Raw genomic sequence first — 18,904 nt, forward strand, 5'->3', positions numbered from 1 at the left:
ATCCCTGGAGGCCGCCGAGGACAGCTGGATCCCCCTGGATGGAAACCGTGAAACAAAGAAGCCACAGGTTGGAATAAGAGCACAAGTCTTTTTACCCTCCACCCCCCACCTCTGAGAGATCAGGATTTAGGCGATAGGAAGGATCCTCATTTACTCGATTGTCCCCAGGGTACAGAGGGCACAGTCTGATCAGTGTGTGCCCATGGGGAAATGCCCACCTGTGTGCTCAGGTTTGATTCATTCCCCCCCCAAAGCTCTTTATAATAACATTTCTTTTATGAACATTGACAAATTAAACTGGTCCTGCTCTGGTCACTGCTAGAAATCCAAAGGCACTTAGATTCAAGTGTACAAGATTTATTATTCTGGAAAGACCAGCAGAGGCGTCTCTGTGTCTTGGCATCGGGTGGGAATAAGAAATGCTCCAGGCTTGTGTCAGGACAGGAAAGAGCAGCTCCGCTGAGCAAGGACTGGGTAAGCCCGGGCCCCTCAGAGCTCAGTGCCCTTGGGTCGGGACATTGATGCGCAGCTTTCTCTGTAGGTAGAGAATTTTCATTCTGCCTATAGCCTAATGTTTTTAGATGAACGGGTATTAGTGGCATCCCAGTCGGCTGGAACGCATGTGTTTCTCTCAGCGGCTCACATGTGTGTGCCCTGAAATATGGGCTCTCCTAGCCTCCCTGTGGCCTTCCAGGGAGGCTCATCTGCTGAGATGCTTGTTAAAATTCCTTATCCTCTGGCCTTTTCTCTGCAAGTCCTGATTTAGTAGATGGGGTGGGGCTGGGTATCTGTGTGAGTGGGGCCCAGGTCGCTCTGTGACCAGTTGAGCTCGGGAAAACCCATGGGTAGGGAGGAAGAAACAGCCCCTCGTACCGAAGTGTTTATCTGGCCAGATTACGCTAGGGTTGGCCCTGCGCTCATGCCTGGAACTGACTCGAAAGCACCAGAAGCTGGGAGATAGAAGAATGAAAGGCAAGCTGGGGCTCCCTCCCCTCCATCCCCCCCATTGCACGGCCAGGGTTGAGCAGGCAGGGTCCGGTGGCTCCAGCTTCTTGGTCTTTGCTCTATCCCGAGCCTTCAGGAGTCGCTGCCCACCAAGTTCAGCAGGGCGTTCTTGTAGTCACCACTGGTGTCTCCCTGAGGACAGGAGGGACAGGGAGTCACAAAGGGTGTTTGCCAGCTGTGGTTATTACAACAGTCCTGCTCCTTGGGGAGAGGCCTGGCACGTCCCTCTGCAGTTCCTATGCTGCAGGTCCACGCGATGCCACCTGTCTTTCCTTGTTTGCCATCTGGGGATACTTCTTTGTATTTCCTTTTGATTCTCGTACTAACTACCAGGCAGCTTCATGTAGGAAATGAGTTGCAGACACAGCTCTGCTCTGGAGCAAGGAAGGCATTTTGACGGCCCCCAGCCCCACTGGCTGCCCCAGGGCTCTGCTCCTTATTCCATTCAGGACCCCAATGTGTCCAACTATTCGTTTATTTGACATGACCCGTCATTTACTCAACACCTCCTGCTGCAGGTGGGAGCTGCGGGGTGCCCAGTGGAGGCAGGGGGTGCAGTGGGCAGAGCCCGGCTTTGGGTCCACGCAGAACCTGGAACATGCCCTGACCCTGAGGCTGGGACGAGTCCTGTCACTACCTTGAGACTTCTCGTCTGTCCAATGACACTGAAGCTGATATGAGCCTTGCCGAGATGTGGTGAGGCGTAAACAGCAGGAGAAGCGTGGGCTTGCCCGCACAGTGGCTGGCTCACGTCGGGGTCAAGCGGCGTCTGTCTCCCAGTAGGATTGACTCCACATGGCCCATGGCTGAACCCCGTTTCTCTGGTCTACCATACCCCCTTGCTGTCAGGCAGGTCCTGATAGGTCTGACTGGTTTAGGATCTGCACACTGAGCCAGGGGAAACCGGGGAGGGCATGTCGCCCAACTCCCGTCTTATGTGCTGGAGGAAAATGGGAGCAAGAGGCTGTGGTACTCATCAAGGCCACGTGGCCAGTGATGGCGCTGGGCTAGTTCCACTGTCCTGTGTGCTGCCGCTGCTTATGCCTCATGGGAAGCACCTAGTCCTTAACTTTTAGTCAAATTTGCTTGTGCAATCGTTTGGGCCTGAAATATTCTGGTAGATTTTTAACCACATTTTAAATTTATCCTTTTCTTCCCTTCTCCCTCCCTCCCTCCCTCTCTTTCATTCTTTCTTTCTTTCTTTCTCTCTCTCTCCCTTGTTCCTTCCTTCCTTCCTTTCTTTCCACAATGTTTGTAATAAGGTATTTTTGTTTCCGTGTTGTTTTGTGCTTTTTAGAAAACTATTCATCTTGTCTATCTTTTTAAAAGCGTGGGTAGGGGGCCTGGGTGGCTCGGTGGGTTGAAGCCTCTGCCTTTGACTGGGGTCATGATTCCAGGGTCCTGGGATCGAGCCCCGCATCGGGCTCTCTGCTCAGCAGGGAGCCTGCTTCCCCCCCCCACCCCGCCTGCCTCTCTGCCTGCCTCTCTGCCTGCTTGTGATCTCTGTCTGTCAAGTGAATAAATAAAAAAATCTTCAAAAAAAAAGCGTGGGTATAAAGTTATACATAGGGCTTTTATAAATTTTCCATATTAATTTCTATGCAGGAGTTTTGAATGCTGGTATCACTGTTGGAAATCATTTTTGCTTTGATGACACCTGCAAAGAGTGGTCTATACTAAAAAGAAAGTATTTGGTCATGTAAGTCACAATTCCAACTCAGTTTTCTTAAGCGGCACCTGTAGGCAAAACCTAAAGAGTGTGGGCGTCTTGTGTGTCTAAACAGGGGACTCCATTATCGATTATACTGATCATGTGCTAGATAGCCTGCTAAGCCTTTCCCCACCGTGAAGTCTACACCCTGGATGGATCCAAGTGATCCTTCCTTCTCAGTGTAGTTGTTCCTCTGAAGTCTGACTGTGGCTCCATCCAACTGTGATGGTGAGAAGGTAGAGGAATCTCCATGATGGCCACAGGAGCCATGGATGGGTGAAAATATTCCTAACTCTCTGCCGGGACTGGGTGCACTGGGTGTTGGGAAAGCCATCAGCAGCTTGGGCTGGTCTGCGGGTAGCCCTCCTGTCTTTTGACCAGAGTGGCTGGAAAGCCAAAAACAAAACAAAGAAGAATTCTGCCGTCCCTCACTCCCACCTACTCATCACCCCTTTCTGAAACGTCTTCAGGGAGAAATGTCTTTTTAACATATTGTGAGCTATGTGTTTATTGGAAATTGAGGCTGACAACAGACATTTGTCAAGTAACCAGACTTGACCCAAGGGCCAGTGAAGACTCAGGGATGTACTTCTCGAGGTTTGACATCTCTTAATGATATTGTCAAGGCTTCATTTGCATTAATTTCTAGAAGAGCTGTTTCTCTCAACAGTATGGCCTTGTGATGGTGTGAGGATCACTGTGTGTTTTCTCAGCTCTAGAACGTTCCCTGACTGGCATCTGGTTAGGTAGCCTGCTGGAACCCATCTGATTTGTCTCCTTAAAATTGTGCTGCTTCACGATTTTGCTGAAGGGCTACTTCAGTCTGGATTTTAAAGGCTGCTGCCTGATTCCTACTGAACTATTCACTGTCATTGACATTCAGATGTGGTTTCCTTGGCAAGGGTTCGTCGTGTCCTTTCCAAAGGAGCAACCGTAACTCAAATGCAAAGCCAACTCTGGGGGCCAAGTACAGGGGCTTCCATGGTCTGGTCCCTGTGCGCCATCCCCTCCCCCCGCCAAGCCCCCTCCAGGCCCTAGCCACACTCCTTGCCGAGCTCTAGACATACTGTGTGGCCGTGAATGCACGGGTGTGACCCCCACCGGGAAGGGATGGACACATGTGACATAGGACTCTAGTCCCAGTATCCAGGTCCCCCAGTAACGTCTGCTTCAGGCCGGGGGTAGAGTTGGGGACCCCAACTTACCACGATCATGCTGCTGAGGGTCTTGCCGTACATCTTCGTGAACTGACACTTGATGAGATTTAAGTCGATCTCACTTCTTGAAACGATGTTTCTTATGAGGGTCCCGTCGCGCGTCCCTGCTCCCTGGACAAGGTACAGCAGTCAACAGTCACTGCCCGTCTTTCTGGTGCAGCTCTGTGATGATGGACAGACCTGTGCCCTGGGGCCAGGAGGCTTTCACAGGGGCCCGGAGATGCAGGAATGAGCCCCCGCTTCAGGGGGCAAAGCACTGCAAGGGGTGCTTTAGTGACACAGAGTTTCTGTTCCCTTCATCTCTTCTCCCTCACTGCCCACGTGTGTGTCTTTATTAGGAGCCCAATGCTCCAAAGTGCCGTGTGTTTGGTCTGCCACATCAGCTTCTAGACACAGAATACTCACTGCTCTAAAAGTAAGACTTCTTCCTAGAGGAGCAATGCCAGGAAATTCAGCTTACCCGGCCAGTTCTCAAGCAGGACCTTCCCGCCTACGTCCATCTTTGACTAGTCTCGGGTTAGATGGCACGTGTGGCCAAGGGAACTCCACGCCCCCTCCCACTTCCTGGCCAGAGCACTTGGGGTTCTCACTTCCAGTGGTGTTAAGTGGGCACTGACTTCAGGCTCAGGGAATTCCTCTACCTTCCAGTTTGGTTCCAGGTGCCAGAAACTCCACCTACTACAGGCGGCTGGACTGGCTTTGCCAGTCACCAGCTGTGTGACCTTGACCCAAACCTTGGTTTCAACCACCTCTAGCACGGCATTTATGACCTGGGTCTCCCAGGATTGCTGTAAGAGGTCGGTGCAACACACACCTGTGAAATTCAGCCTTCGGGAGCTGGAGCTTACCCTCCCCAGACTCAGTTTACCCTTTGAGAACTATAGCATTCTGATCACAAGAGGCTGGAATTAGAGAAGACACAGGTGTTGAAGGCAATGGTGGCTCTGAGTGCCTTCGCTTGCCAGCGGCCGCTGAGTAGGCCTGAGAACCAAAGACGGACGAGTTACCTTCAGGGCGTAGTAAAGTCGCTCTGCAAAGTAGCTGTGCAGGTTCCGGGTGCATTTCACTGGCAAACAGGAAAGTTCTGTTAACACTTGAGGTTGTAGGTGGCATCGGAGCATGTGTATTTATTTATGTCTTGCCTTGGGTCTTAAGGGTGAGGGTCATTGTAGTTTTTGGCCTATTTATTTATGCATTGCCTAGTTCCAAAATGAAAGGCTTGGCATTGGGTGGGGTGGGACAGGGAAGGAAGCCTAGGTCACTGCACACAGGTCCAAAGGCACGGAGTGGGCAGGCAGATGGTGAGGTGAAAATGTCCTGGGGTCTGCAGGGCTGGCTGCTCTGAGCATGGCTCTGTCCAGCGCCACCCCTGGGCTCTTACACTCTGGAACCAGCTTTGCCAGGCACCCAGCCACTACACAGGACTCAGGGTGCCCACTTTACACTGCCACTCATCAGGAAGGTCCCTGCGTTTGAGTTTCCACATGACAGTGGGGCCCAGCCCTGGAGCATTGGGGCACTCAGGGACATCTGGTCCAGAGAGTGGGCCCCTGATTGCTTTCACAGATGCTGCTTCAGAGGCTCGGCACCTGGGTCAGAGAGCTTGGCACTTAAGCTCAGGGCAGCAGAAAGCGCGTGGGCTTTGCGTGAAGGAGGCGGGTGTTTGCCTCTTCCCTGATGGCATGGTATGACTTCACTCTTTGACTCGCCTGCTTTGCACTGTCCTCGTCTGTGGCGTGAATCATGGGAGTGTTCAAGGGCAAGGGAATAGGAAGCTCCCAGGGCAGGAGGGCACTGTGCACCTTTGCTTCTCCTATCTGGAAGATTTATTCAGGAGGTTGTTCAAATTCAGTGCAGGGGCTGACTTGCTGAGCCTGGGCCAGGGAGACGCTTAGCTGCTCCGACTTGGACAGGTTTTTATCACAGCAGCCAAAGCCTGCTGGGGACAGTCAATGTCCCAGTCCGCTCCGAAAGACCCGGACATGTGGAGCTCCCCGGGCTGCCCAGCACAAAATGGGGAAAGCCCGGTGTGGAGGGGGGCACCCTAGCCCTGGAGCCCTGTCCTTGGCTCCATCATGGATGGGAGGAGAGGAAAGTCTTTCTGCCTCTGGGCCTCAGCTCCTCACTTCTCTCACGGTGACCTTGGTTTTTTTCTGGAACAGGTCCTCCTAAGTGGACCTGACATCATGTTTGAGGGAAGGTTCTTGGTGCTGCCCAGTGTCAGACCATCAATCATTGAGTTTGGACTCCAACTACACATCATCATTTCTTTAGTGAGCCACCGAGGCAGAGACCAGCACCCTGGCTAAGGTCCAGACAGGTGACTTTCTTTAGGGCTTTATGATCAGGACCAGAATGTTCCCTGTGTGGTCACCGTGGGAGAGCACAGGCCCTGGGTCGGGCATAATCCTGCAAATGCGCACACACATTCACATCCTCACATGTTCTCACCTGCACCATGCTCACACTCATGCTTGCACACTCACACAGCACAGGGTTATGAGGGCAGGACCCGGCTCACTGAAGACACGAGGGCAGTATAGTTCCAGTGTCCTGGGCTGAAGGGTACATGTATGTCTGGCCTGGAGGGGAAAGGGGTAGGGGGTCCATGGAAAGCAGACATAGAGACCCACTCATTTGCTATTGCCACCCCGGGCATTGCCCCGCTGCTGAGCCCCGTGGCTGCGGACACCTGTGGGTCTGAGCGCCAAGCCCCATGTCTTACCCACTGTGAGCATGGCCTCCTCCAAGGAGCCATGGGTCTCACTCTGGATGGTGTCCTCAATGCTCTTGCCGGCAATTTTCTCATATTCCTCAAACACTGCAGAGAGACATCTTCTCTTGTGGGATGTGCAGATCTCAGGGCGACGCCTCCAGCATCTCAGATCCGAGACTGCACATCCATGTGTCACCCCGGACCTCCCCTTGGTTGCCAGGGAAAGGGTCCAAGTCTCCCTGGCTCTCTCCCCAGCATCACTACTGGATGAGGATGTACACTGGATGGCCCACGTGAAGGGACGGGCTGTGTGGCCAGGACCCTCTGCTGGAGCCCGACATTGTCTCCCCCACCCCGGTACCTCTCATCAGGTGTGTGGCACTGCGCGTGCACAGGATGGTGATGAATTTCATCTCATCCGTCCCGTGAATCTTCTCACCCGCCGCATACAGATCCTAGCATTGGGGCAGCCACGAGAAGCCAGTGAAGGAGAGCAAGGAGGTGAGGGTCAGCCCCCATCTACCTACCAGGTCAGCATTCTCTTCTCTTGCTATCCCTGAGAGGTTAAAATCCCTTCTGGGTACGGGGCCAGAAGCTGCTCTGGGAACTCCCCTGCCTCCCCCTGGAGTTTTGCTCTGCCTCTGAGCATCTCTAGCACTCTGCCAGCAGACCGAAGTATAGTGATCCAAATAGTCCCGTCTGGTCCCCAGATTCGTGGGCTGTTCCTGCTAGAACAGAGCTTCAGTGGAGCCCTCCCAAGTCACTCCCCTCCCTGTTCCTGACTCTCCCCAAACACTCTCAGTTTCCTTCTGGAACCCCACAGGGTAAAGGTCTGCAGAGAGCTGAGCTGGGTCCCAGCCTAGCTTAGTGTCAAAGAAAGCCCACATGGACAGAGGGGCTGTGTAGGGCTTCCAGGCCTCAGCCCCCAGTGGATGGGGCAGGTGGCCCACGGGGCAGTAGCTGCTGAGAGTGTATGTACGTAGCCTCACCTGTGCATCTTGGACGGCCTGTCCTGGGTCCACAAAGCCACTCACATCATCCCTGCTGCCCTAGGAACAGAAGGGGAGGCATGTAAGGCAGGCTAGCCCAGCAGAACGACTGCGGCAGAGGGGAAAGCCGGGCGGGAGGGCAAGCAGGGCTCTACTGCTTTTTGGCCATGGGGACTTTAGCAGGTTAGTTACCCTCTCCAGGGCCAGATTTTGTCATCTATAAAGTGACAGTAGTAAGGGCTGCCTCGTAGGGAGCGGGAGCTGAAGTGAGCAGAGTGCCAGGCATGGGGCATGGTGGGTAGGACCTGCTGGGTGACAGGGTAGTCTCCTCCCGGTTCTGGGGTGCCCCCTTGTGGCTGGGTCCATGACATGCGGCGGTGAGAATCCTCCAGCCACGCTGGGAGGTATCCAAGGAGCCCGGTCCCTGGCGCTCTACCCAGGCCCTGACCTCACCCCACCCCAGCAGCTCTCCCCAAGAACTGGTTCTCAGAGCCCAGCTGTTGGGGTCCTTCAGGCAAGGTGCTCCCAGAAGCCTGGGCTCTGATACCTGTAGGAGGCACACCAGGATCCTTTCCAGGTAGCCGCTGGTGTCTCCTTGGATGTCTTCCTCCAGGCTGGACCCATAGTCTGCGGGGGTAACAGGACCATGAGGCATGGACTGACTTCCCTCCTCCCAGCCCGGGTTTCCCACACTTCTCCCAGTTCAAGCCGTCTGGTAGGGATGAGTCATCGGAGTGGACACACTGCCCGGGGGTCTGTGTGGCAGGGGCTCCACCACCTGGCGGTCATTCAGAAGGAGAACGTAACACAGGCTGCCAGCGTAGATCGAGGCACAGAGTGAAGTCAGGTTGAGTGCCCCGTGGGGGACGACGGAGCTCACTTTGTTTGTGGTTTGGCAAAGTCGGAACCTTCAGGCAGATTGTCTGTCGGGCAGACCACATGGAGGCCAGGCTGGCCTCTGGTCACCTTGCATTTGTAGGCTCCACGACAGACTGTGGTCTGCAGCCCGCACTGCAGCAGGGCCCTGCATGGTCCCCAGGGGCAACATGTGCCTGGCCAGGAAGAAGCCAATCCCATCCAGGGCTGACACAGCCCGGGACCCACAGTGCCATGCCCTCGAGGAGCAGAGAGTTTAGGGGTACATGTCCCTCCCCCTGCAGCCTGTGGGCTTCAGGGGCCATAAAGACCATCCTGTGGTCTGGGCACACAGCAGGTGCTCAGCACCCATGTGTAGAAAGGCCCAGAAAGGGTCTCTTCCAGTGAAGGCCCAGGGCACTGCTTGTCCCTCACCCCCTCTCAGGCTGCCAAAGCTTGTGGCCATTCCCAAGCAAGCCCTTATGCCCAGGCCCCGTGTCCTCCCTTACCCTCCTCATAGGCCTTCATTATCTCCCGCAGCTGGTTCTTGGTCCGAGAAGCCAGGATTTCAATGATGACACCCTCTTTGGTCCCCAAGCCCTGTGGACAAAAACCTCTGTCTGCTGGAGAGCTCAGCCAGGCTTGTCTGCTCTGTCCCTACCCTCCTCTGTCAAGAGGCGAGAGGAAGAGCCTCAGGAAGAACTGGTCAGTGCGCCGCCGCCCTCTGATGGGGGCTTCTGCTGGAGGGTGTTACTGGGGGAAGTCGCCTGCGTTTGTCTCCAGGGGCAGATCCTGGGGGCAGGGGAGGCAACGGGAGAGTTCTGGCTCAGCTCTGCCCTCCATGCTGGGTGGTCTCTAGCACGTGACTCCACCTCGCCAAGCCTAGGGGTCCTCATCAGTCCTCACGGGTAAAGAGCTGGCCCAGTCCAAAGTGGATTGGAGAGAACAGGTGGGAAAGGCCAGGCGTGCACACCCAGTGAGTGTCCTTTCAATGGAGATGATTATAGTTGCTGGGCCCTGACGCCCTCTTCATTCTCTGAGAGTGCTAAAGGAGCCATGGGAGTCATAAGAGATGACTGCAGGAAGAGGACGGAGAAGAGTCTGCAGAGGTCGACCTGTCATTCCTGCACACCTGGGGTGGCCCTGTCCTGAGAAGTGCTGATTCTGGCTTCCTGGTGGCTGCATGACGGCAGAAGCCGGCCCGTCTGGGCAGCAGGCTACAGGCTTCCCGGGCTGGGCCGTTCCAAAGGGTGGTTCACCGGGAGCTTGGAGGTCCCAGTGCCAGGCTGTCTTGGGGAACGCGTTCCCAGCTGTGGCCCCAGTCAGTTCTTGTAACATTTCTGCCCTCCCCCCAGCTACCTTCATGGCATCGTGCAGCTCCTTGGCTTCAAATCTGTATGGAGGGTACATGAGGGCCACAATGAGCCTCTCGAACTTGCCACTCAGCTCCGACTGCAAGGTCTCGGTGAGATCCTAAAGTGAGAAGAAGGAAGAGCAATGATCTGGACATTGTGCCACCCCAAGGGCAGGCAGCTGGTGGCAGCCAGTCCTGGAGGGTCCGCAGGGCCTTTTGCGGGCTCTACCTTGAGCGGGAGCTGGAGTTTCCGGGGCCAGCAGTGCAGCTTCTGTGAGCAGCATTACCTTTCCTGGTGAACTGGAGACAGTGAGACTCCCGCCTTATACCACTGCTTAGGGGACCGGTGGAGAGATGTGCGTGGCTCGACTCAGCTCTCACGGCCATGCTGGGCACATTATAAGCCCGAAATATGTGTTTGTCATTGCTCACCATCAAATCCCGTCATAGCCCGTGGGCACTCAGTAAATTCAGGAATGAATGAAGGAATCCATTTCATGTGGCTCTGCTTCTGAGGGCACCAGTCTCCGCAAGGAGCCACAAGGCCACACCCTGCTGATCTGCACAGTACAGCCAAGGACCAAGGGCCTTGCTGGACCTGGATTTAAATCCCAACCTTGTTGCTTATAGGCTCTGGGATCTTGGGCAGTTACTCTTAGAGCTTATTCTTAGTACATCAATTTCCCTAATGATGAATGTAGGAAATAATGCACAGTTGGGAAGGTTAAGAGAAAGAAATTAAGAAAAAAAAAAAAGAAAGAAAGAAAAGGAAGGAAGAAAGAAAGGAAGAAAGAAAGACATGCATTGACACCCCTTGGAATGTTTGGGCTTCATCATTCACCTTCTGACGTTCAATCTCCAGACTAAGGAGATGTAGCCACAGAAGCTTCTGGCAGCTGAGGCTATGTGTGCCTTTGTTTCTGTGTTTAGGTAGTACCCCCAGTGCCTGGCTCTATCCTGGGGTGGTGGAGGGAGGGAAGAGAGAAAAAGGGTCCAGTGCATGTGTTCCCTGCCCCTGGGGCTCCCTCGAGGCAGAGGGAGCAGGCACAGACATGGAAGCTCTAACGTGAGAAGAGAGTGGACAGGTCACAGGACAGAAAGGAGCTTGGCCGGCTCCTCTGCACGTAGGTGAGAGGAGGATTCCCAGGCTTTGGGAACAGCGTGAGCAAAGCATAGAGGCAGGGGCACAGCTCAAGGATGGGGCAGGGAGACAAGGTAAAGGAGTCGGTAAGAGAGACGGGGTGGAGGGGTACAGCGGACTGCAGAGACTGGCCACCAAGCCAGGGGTGTGGGAAGCCATAAATAACGTAACTAGATAAAACACAGGATGGCCAGTGAAATTTTAACTTCAGATACACAATTAATAATATTTTTAGTGTAAGTATGCCCTCTGTGCCTCATGTTTTTAGAAGCTGGTCTCTGGCCAAAGGCCTGGTCCGGAGCAAAGCTGTCTGCCAGGCTGTCTCTGGCCACAGCAGCCCCCCTAGCATCCCAAGGAAAGTCTCCTGTCCCCCTTTTACCTTGCCAAATTGGGCCTTGAAGGACTTGGCAATTTGCTGCCGCTGAGTGTTGCTTCTCTTCGTGAGCACATCGATGATGGCCTGCTCGTTGGTCCCTGCAGGGGTGCACAGAGTGAGCATCCCTATGGCCCCCAAGGGGGCTGAGGAGGAGGGAGAGCAGCTGCTGGGTGGCCAAGCAGTGGGCACACACCGAGTGGATAGCTCCCAGACCTGACGATGTTCACGGTGTAGATAGAACACTGAAGCAGAAATCTATTCGTCCCCTTCCTCCGCCGCCTCCCACCCACAAGGGGTTGGGGCGCTCCCAGAGGCCAGTCTCAGAGTGGTAGTGCTGAGGTCCCTCTGATCATCTGATCTGCCCTGGACACTCCCGGGGCCTTTGGTGCTCAGATAGGAGGATCTTCTACCCTGTCCTCTCTCGGGCTGGTGGTGGCAGGGGCAAGTCAGGACTGAGGGTCCAGCAAATTGGGTCTGAGTCCTGGCCTAGCTGTCTCATTGCCCAGAGCATCTGCTCTCTCCTTCGGGAAGTGGGGGTAACAGCAGAGATCTCATAGGAAACAGAGGTCATGAACATGCCGTCACGGTTCATCTAGGAAGGACGGCAACCCCTTGCTTGCTTCAGGAATGTGCATCCTGGAGACGGAAAGAGGCTGCCTGTGCCCAGCCCGAGCTGAGTGGAAGTCCAGCTCAGTCCCACAGGTCCAGGGTTCCCAAGGCCATTCTGTGAGTGCAAAAGCTCTGACGAGACGATGGTGATTCCCTCCCTCCCTCATGACTCAGGGAAGCAGAACCACTCTCCCTCTTTTCCAGCTGATGGGGGCAGGGTGTAGACCAGTGCTGGGATGGGGGCACTGTGTGCTTCTCTGGGCTGGGAGACCGTCTTGGGAGCATAGTGTCCCCTGGCCACCCCCCTCCAGAGCTGTGGGGCTCACGGTCTTGAGCAGAGTGGCCAGACCCCAGAGAGGCCCGTGGGCAAGTCTGCGGATGTCCACTTACCGATCCCCTTCATGGCTTTGTAGAGGGTCTCTGCGTCGGGGTCCGGGTTAAAGTGGGGGCTGCCCTTCACAGTAATCCCCTCCTGTTCCACCTGCAAAAGAGCCCAGGCTTGTTCCAAGTGGGAAGGCTGGCAGGGGTGGGTGGGGGGAAGATCACCAGCCCAACACGGCGGAGGCTTGGGCCCCTCCTGCCCCAGCCTGGCATGGGTTTCCGTGATGGTCTGTCTTGGATGAAGGGAGGCCTGAGGGGTCCTTCCTGGCCCAGGACTGTAGCTCCTGGATATGACAGTTACCTGCAGATATGTGTTGAGGAAGGGGTGCCTCAGTCCACTTGGCATCGAGTTGCCCTATGGCTCTTCCACTTTGGGGCTGCGGAAGCCTGGGGGGTGTGTGTGGAGGCCCCGTGTGGCCCTTAGCTGCCTTGGCTAAGGGGAGGGCTGTCCTGTCAGCTCCGGCCTTAAGAAGGAGGGACCCCCTGAGGAGAAGTGAGGCAGGACCGAGGTGGTCTGCATCCAGGGCCACCGTGAGTGGGGGGAATCTCAACCTTCAGCACCAGGGCCAGCCCTGTGGAGCTGGTGTACACTGACCCTAGAAGTGGCTGGTGCTGTTTCTGTGTGCAGACCCGCCACCCAGCCTTCAGTGTCAGGAGGAAGGAAGCACTGGGAGGAAGTCCTAGGAGAGGGGGCTGGACCCAGAGAAGGTCAGCAGTGGTTTTACTGGGGTGACAAGGCACAACAATGACCACGAGTGTGCTCCTGGCCACCTGGCTGTCTTCAGAAGGGTCCCACAGTTTCCCCTGCCTCAGCCTCCTTGCCAGACCTGTCCCTGGATCTTTTGTAATAAGATTCCCGTGGCTGAGGGAAGGTTCACCGGGTGTAACAGGAGCTTGGGAGAAGGGGTGGGGACACCGCAGGGTGTGCGTACAGTGGGTATGAAGGAACACAAAGGGCAGGATGTCCTATGGGAGGTAGCTTTTGGGGGTTAGGCAGGCTGCATCTAATCTCCTGGGGTGGGGTGGGGGGGGGTCTGTGACTCAGGTCAGGCCCTCAGAGGCGTCAGCTTGGTAGGGAAGCTACCATTAAGTGAGAGTAATGTGAGAGACCATAGCCTGTCTGGCCTGGCTGTGAGGGGTTGCTGCTTCCCCTCTGGGCTCTCTGGCTGCCATGTCACCTCCACAGAATGGCTCTTTGATTAATAGGCTGACACCAGCCAGAACCGCAGCTTGTGGGAAGAAGCCACAGAATCTTTCCTGCCCCCGCTCCCGCCCTGGGGTGTGGGCTGTGGATCAGGCCAGGCCTCTCCCCGCTGGCGTCATCCTAGGGCAAGCAGCAGGCCCTGCCCACCCGCACCCCAGAGCTCCCTCCAGCACCATCGACAGGCACTGCTGTCGGTGGGAAAGGGCCACCTACCCCCAAACCACAGGGCAATGGGCGAGTAAGGACAGGCTTTGTGGAGCTGAATGTGCTGCTTTGAGAGTGTGCAGACAAGGTTGGGAAGAGAGGTGTGGTATGAGGTCAAGCTGCCTTCTTTCTGAGAAGTGGGTGTTCACAAGCAGGTAGAGACCCAACAGCCCAGAGCCTTTGCAAGTGTGCAGGCTCATGGAGGACAGAAGGTTAGGTTTAGAAAGAACGGCATGATGCTCTGGAAATTGTGAAGTAAACACAATAACCAAAGTTCGTGGGCCTTTGATCTGAGCCAGATCTCTAATCCCAGGGCTTGCCTGAGGGCTCCTTAGCCTTGTGCCCTGTAGAATTTATCAGATGAAAATAAGTGATCTTTCTTAAGTATGTGCTTTTAGGAAGATGGTAGAGGAGTGGGGGGAGATTGGAGATGGGCACTGAATTTGAAGAAGACTCAGAGATTCCTCAGTGGAAAGGAGTTTAGTCCCATCGTGTTTGGTCTCCCATGAAACTATTCACTTCCTCCTTCTGTCTGCCCCTCATCCACTCATCTACCTTCCCACCTTCCCACCCACCAACCCACTCATTCATTCATCTACTCATCCACTCTCTACACAGAGACTCAATGGCCACATCCATCCATCTATCCAACCATTTATTCATTCATTTAATCACCATGTCCATCCTTCTATCCATCCTTACATCCATCTAATCACCCATCCAGCCATTCATTTAATCATTGTATCCATCCATCCATCCAACCATCCATCCTTCAAGCTCTAATTAGATCCTGAAAATACCTGGCAGATTGCCATCTGTGGGGCTATCTATAGGGATATCGCTTTTGAGTAAAAGGTGAAAGGTCTTTCTATTCCCTTTGCTTGAATTTCAAATGTCTGCTAACACATTTTCCTATCTCATTTTTTTAGCACCGTATTTCTCAGCAAGAAGTGTTAGAAATAATCCCTTGTGCAAATTCCACCCAGAAGAGCCTATATGGTCCCAGAGGTGGCCTGGTTGTGTGCATGCATACACAGTATCCCTTGTTTGTGGAATCTGAGCTGCGGTGACCACCCTTAGCCACTGAGTGGCTGCTTTGTGCCAGGCCTCTGTGTTCGATGCCTCCAGGGCCAGAAGTACTGTGCTCATACTCCTGGACTTCTCTAACCATGAATGCCTCGTTTTACAGACAAGGGGGCTGGGCTCAGAGTGTTTGTCAAGCTGATGTGGCTAGCAAGACCCACAGCCTGACTCAGAAGCTGAGCTCTGTCTACTTCCCCCTACTCTACAGATGACTCAACTTTTTCGGGGCAGGGAATTTTCCCGGAACTCTTTACTGAAGGAAGCCTTGTCCACAGGAATGCAAGTGGTCCGGGAGGGAGTGCGAGGTCTGGGGACCACCCGCGAGGGGCTGTCTCCCTGACCCCAGGCCAATGCGTGGTGCTGGGAAGCAGGGACTGGCCAGACCATGGGGACTGATTCCCTGGGAGCAGTCCCTTTAGCGGGTCCGAGGTCGGCTCTGGGGGGAACTGTTGTCAACCCACTTCCTGGGGGGTTGTGATTTTTGAGGCATTGAGGAGCCTCAGTCTCTTTTTCTTCTCTGTGATTTTAGGGGATAAAAAGTACAATCATCTGGAATCAGACCCCTGAACATCAGCAGAGTGGGGCAGGGCACCAGATCTTCCTATCTGAAAGGCCCCGCTGTTAGAGAACCTGCCGGGGCCCCGTGCCCAGACTGGGCTTGTCCAGACAGGAATATTTTCACTGAGAAGGTGACTCAGTCCTGCCCATGACTCTGAGAGCTCGGTTCTGAGGAGCGCCCCACCTTTGCCTTCCCCCGTCACGAGGCTGCCCTGGGGAACCTGTGAGACAGAACTTCATTTCTCTAAGAGAGGCACAGACAGGTCCCTTTAGCTGATTTTTCATACCCTCACCCCCCAACACCCCCCAGTCCTGGTCCTGGTCCAGCTGGGGGCCCAGAGGATATCTGGTCCTTAGCCAGTCACAGGCGGGCTCTGCCTGTGGTCTTACTGCCCCAAGCCAGCTCTCCTGTAGGCTGTGGGCTGCCAAGGCCCCCAGTCTGGGCTCTGGAATTGGGCTGCTCTGATTCTAACCCAGACTCTACTACTTGCTCGTGAGGCAACCCTGAGCATCCGCTGAGGCTCCTTGTGCTTCCGTTCTTCATCTGTGGATAAAGATACTGTCGTCCGTTTTGTAGAGGTGTTACAAGGCTCAAGCGAGACGCCGAAGTGAGATGCTTAGAGGAATGTCTGGCGCACCATAGGTGCTTGGTGAGGGTCACCATTAACCTGCCAGGTGGGCCAGGTCCCTGCAAGGAGGCTTCTGCCTGCCTGGCTGGGTGGGGCCCCTGCCCCCCTGGGAGCAAGGCCCAGAATCAGGCCATCTAGGGCAGCAGCTGACCATGGAAGAGAGCCCACTGGGCTCTCCTTGCCATGCCTGCTTTCTCAAAAGAAACTTCCCACTGGCCAGGTGGAAACAGGAGGCCACTCTAGGCCCTTGACCTGTCCTGGCTGCTGTGCTGGGGCCCAGACAACGGCCCCCTGTCCCTGTCCCTAGCTGCCTCTCTGTCCTGACTGTCCAGGCCTGGCATATCTGAATCCATCAGCCCCTGGGTTGTGCCGTTTGTGAAAAAGAGATTTCCTGGAGCAGGATAAGGCTGGCTCACAGAGTGCCTGGGGGAGGGGGTGGAGAGACTTCTGACTGCTAGCTGTGGGACCCAGAGGTCACTAGGTGTCTCTGAGACTCAGTGTCCTCATCTGTGAAAAGGGAAGAGCAGCCCTGATGTCCTGGGCTGCCTGGGCGGGGGGTGAAATGAAGGAGTCGTGCCTGACCAGAAGATGTCATTGGCTTGTCATCTTTGTGTCTTCAGCTCATGAGGACGAGACGGCCTCGACTCAAAGCTAGAAGAAACACTCCCAAGAATCTGGTAGTTCAGCTGCGAGGTGGGAGACTTGGGGACAGGCTATGATGTCTTTCCCACCTCAGTCCTCCAGCACTCTATAAAGCATAGGTTTCAGACACTCAAAGCCCCTGTAGGCCAGGTCCTCTTGCCCTCCCTCCTCTCTCCTCAATCTTGTTGAATAAACACCATGGGTTCCTAGAAGACTGCCTGCCCTCCCATGCCCTAAGGTGTGGGCATCGATGAGATCTCCACCATCAGCTGATTTGACTGTGTTGCTCACCAACTCAAGTGCCTTTAATGGCTCCCCACTGCTCTTAAGGTAAAGCCCAAGCCCCTTAGCCTGCCGTGTGAGGCTTTGTAGGAGCTGTCCTGCCTGCTTCTCTAGGTCTGTCTCCCCTGATTCCTCTGCCCCCCCACCCCACAGAGGGCCCTCAGGCCATGACGAGCTACATCTCTCCAAAGCCAAGCTTCCCTCCCCCCAATGCCCCCGGGCCTTTGCACATACTATTCCCTTTGCAAGGAGCAATCTGCCTGATTCTCCTCAAACACATGTGTGTGCACACATACCACACACATGCACATCTCACTCAAACATGACACCTCCTAGCTTTAAGCAGCCTAATACTTCCCACCGCAGCTCTTCCTCTGGGGTCCCCATCCCCTCAGCTTTCTTAGGTGCATCTCAAGGTTCCTTTATCTGGGGGTGCCTGGGTGGCTCAGCTGGTTAAGTGTCTTCCTTTGGCTCAGGTCATGGTCTTCTGGTCCTCGGGTTGAGCCCTGCATTGGGCTCCCAGCTCACTGGGGAGTCGGGTTCTTTCTCCCCCTTGCCTCTCCCCCTGCTTGTGCTGGTTCATTCTCTCTTTCAGATGAATAAATAAAAAAAAAATCTTTTAAGAAGAAAAGCTTCCTTTATCTGTCTCACTAGCTGTGAGCGCCTCTGGGGCTAGGACGGTTTCTTCTCTTTCCCCCCTCAGTGGGCAGCCTGGTGCTTGGCCAGCAGATAGCATGCCTCTCTCCACCAGCACCCTGCAGGAACCCCACCCCCCACCGCGGCTTGCTCCCCACTTACCCAGGCTTTCCACCAGGCCATCCTGTTCTCTCGATTGCCTTTCCCAGGGAAATGAAGATCTGCAGGTCGACCTTCTCTCTACTCGGGAGATCCCACAAGACTGGCTCCCACACAAGAAGCCAGGTCCTTGGGGCTGGGTGTTGGGTGTGGTGGCGAAAGTGGGGCCCCAAGCCCCACCCCTTCCCCTCTGGGCTCCGCCTGGCTCTGGGTCCCTCCTGGGGCTCCCTGGCCGCACCCAGCCACCGCCCGGAGCCCGCCTGTGGAATGCTGCCACTCACTGCCAGATGTCTGGGCTGAGACTGTAATGTCGACTGGAAATTCTGAGTCCCAGCCTTTGACCGCCCTACGTAGTAAACACAGCTGTAGTTTCAGACTGTCTTTGCCGGACCTGAGCTGTAGAAAAGAGGGAAGGATACTATGCCTCCCTTTCTTTAGTTGCACAGTTTCTACACCACTAACAGCATAGTGGGGAGCTCGGCAGGGGACGTAATTACGAGCAGCCTCCATTTTTTGGGGGTGTCTCTGAAGTCTGGAGGCTTCTTTAATCCCTTCTTTAATCCCTGTGACCCATCTGTCCCCTTTGCCTCAGCTGTGAGCGGCAAGCATGAGTTCCGTGTCCTGCAGGAAGAAACAGGCTCCAGCGCTCAGATCATCTGCATGAGTCCCACTGCTCGGGAGAAGCAGAGTGGTCACCCACCCTCTGGGCCCCGCTCTGTGCCTGCCCTGGGCGGGGTCCCGCAGGACGCCACAGCTGCCAGCCAAGGGAGGCAGCCAGGGCCCTATGGAAGAGGTTGATTTTTTCCTCTCTGGAAGAAAAAAAAAATTTTTTTTTAACTCTCCCTGAGTCCCCTGACTAGAATGTTCCACAGGAGACTTTCTCCATCCAACTCTTAACCTGCCCTTTAGGGGAAACATCAGTGCCTCAGGGACCACCCCGAGGCGCCTCTGTTGGGGGAGGCTAGGGCTTCGAGGACGCCCTGCCCTCTGAGTGGACGCTAGCTCCATGCTGGTGTGATTGTTTTATATTCAGGGAAACCTTTCAGAGTAACAGATACGGGTTGTCTCTTGATGCAAAGTTGTCTGGTTTCCTGACCCCGAGTCTAGTACTCTTTGCTCTACACACACGGTGTCTCCAGGCTGTTCTTTCTGG

General features: G+C 55.0%; 1 protein-coding gene across 1 annotated transcript; it reads right to left on the minus strand.

The window, feature by feature from the left end:
- Nucleotides 1–341: 341 nt before the first annotated feature.
- LOC123955292 (annexin A8) lies at nucleotides 342–17,971 on the minus strand. Its single transcript, XM_046027168.1, has 12 exons — nucleotides 17,755–17,971; nucleotides 12,364–12,454; nucleotides 11,368–11,462; nucleotides 9,853–9,966; nucleotides 9,003–9,093; nucleotides 8,186–8,265; nucleotides 7,639–7,698; nucleotides 7,011–7,104; nucleotides 6,659–6,754; nucleotides 4,941–4,999; nucleotides 3,922–4,044; nucleotides 342–1,137 (listed from the first exon to the last, which is right to left on the minus strand). The coding sequence occupies exons 1-12, from the start codon at nucleotides 17,773–17,775 to the stop codon at nucleotides 1,078–1,080; spliced, it is 984 nt and encodes a 327-aa protein (XP_045883124.1). The 5' UTR covers nucleotides 17,776–17,971; the 3' UTR covers nucleotides 342–1,077.
- Nucleotides 17,972–18,904: the final 933 nt, after the last annotated feature.

The sequence above is a fragment of the Meles meles genome, chromosome 13, assembly GCF_922984935.1.
Source record: "Meles meles chromosome 13, mMelMel3.1 paternal haplotype, whole genome shotgun sequence".
Lineage (NCBI taxonomy): Eukaryota > Metazoa > Chordata > Mammalia > Carnivora > Mustelidae > Meles > Meles meles.

What these genes read in the sequence shown, in the direction of transcription:
- LOC123955292 (XM_046027168.1), bottom strand. Translation starts at nt 17,775, where the DNA reads ATGGCCTGGTGGAAAGCCTGG. An exon ending in TCAAGGCCCAATTTGGCAAG is followed by an intron (nt 9,967 to 11,367) that starts GTAAAAGGGGGA and finishes TTCTCACTTTAG; the next exon opens with GATCTCACCGAGACCTTGCA. An exon ending in TCCTGGTGTGCCTCCTACAG is followed by an intron (nt 7,699 to 8,185) that starts GTATCAGAGCCC and finishes TTCTGTTCCTAG; the next exon opens with GGCAGCAGGGATGATGTGAG.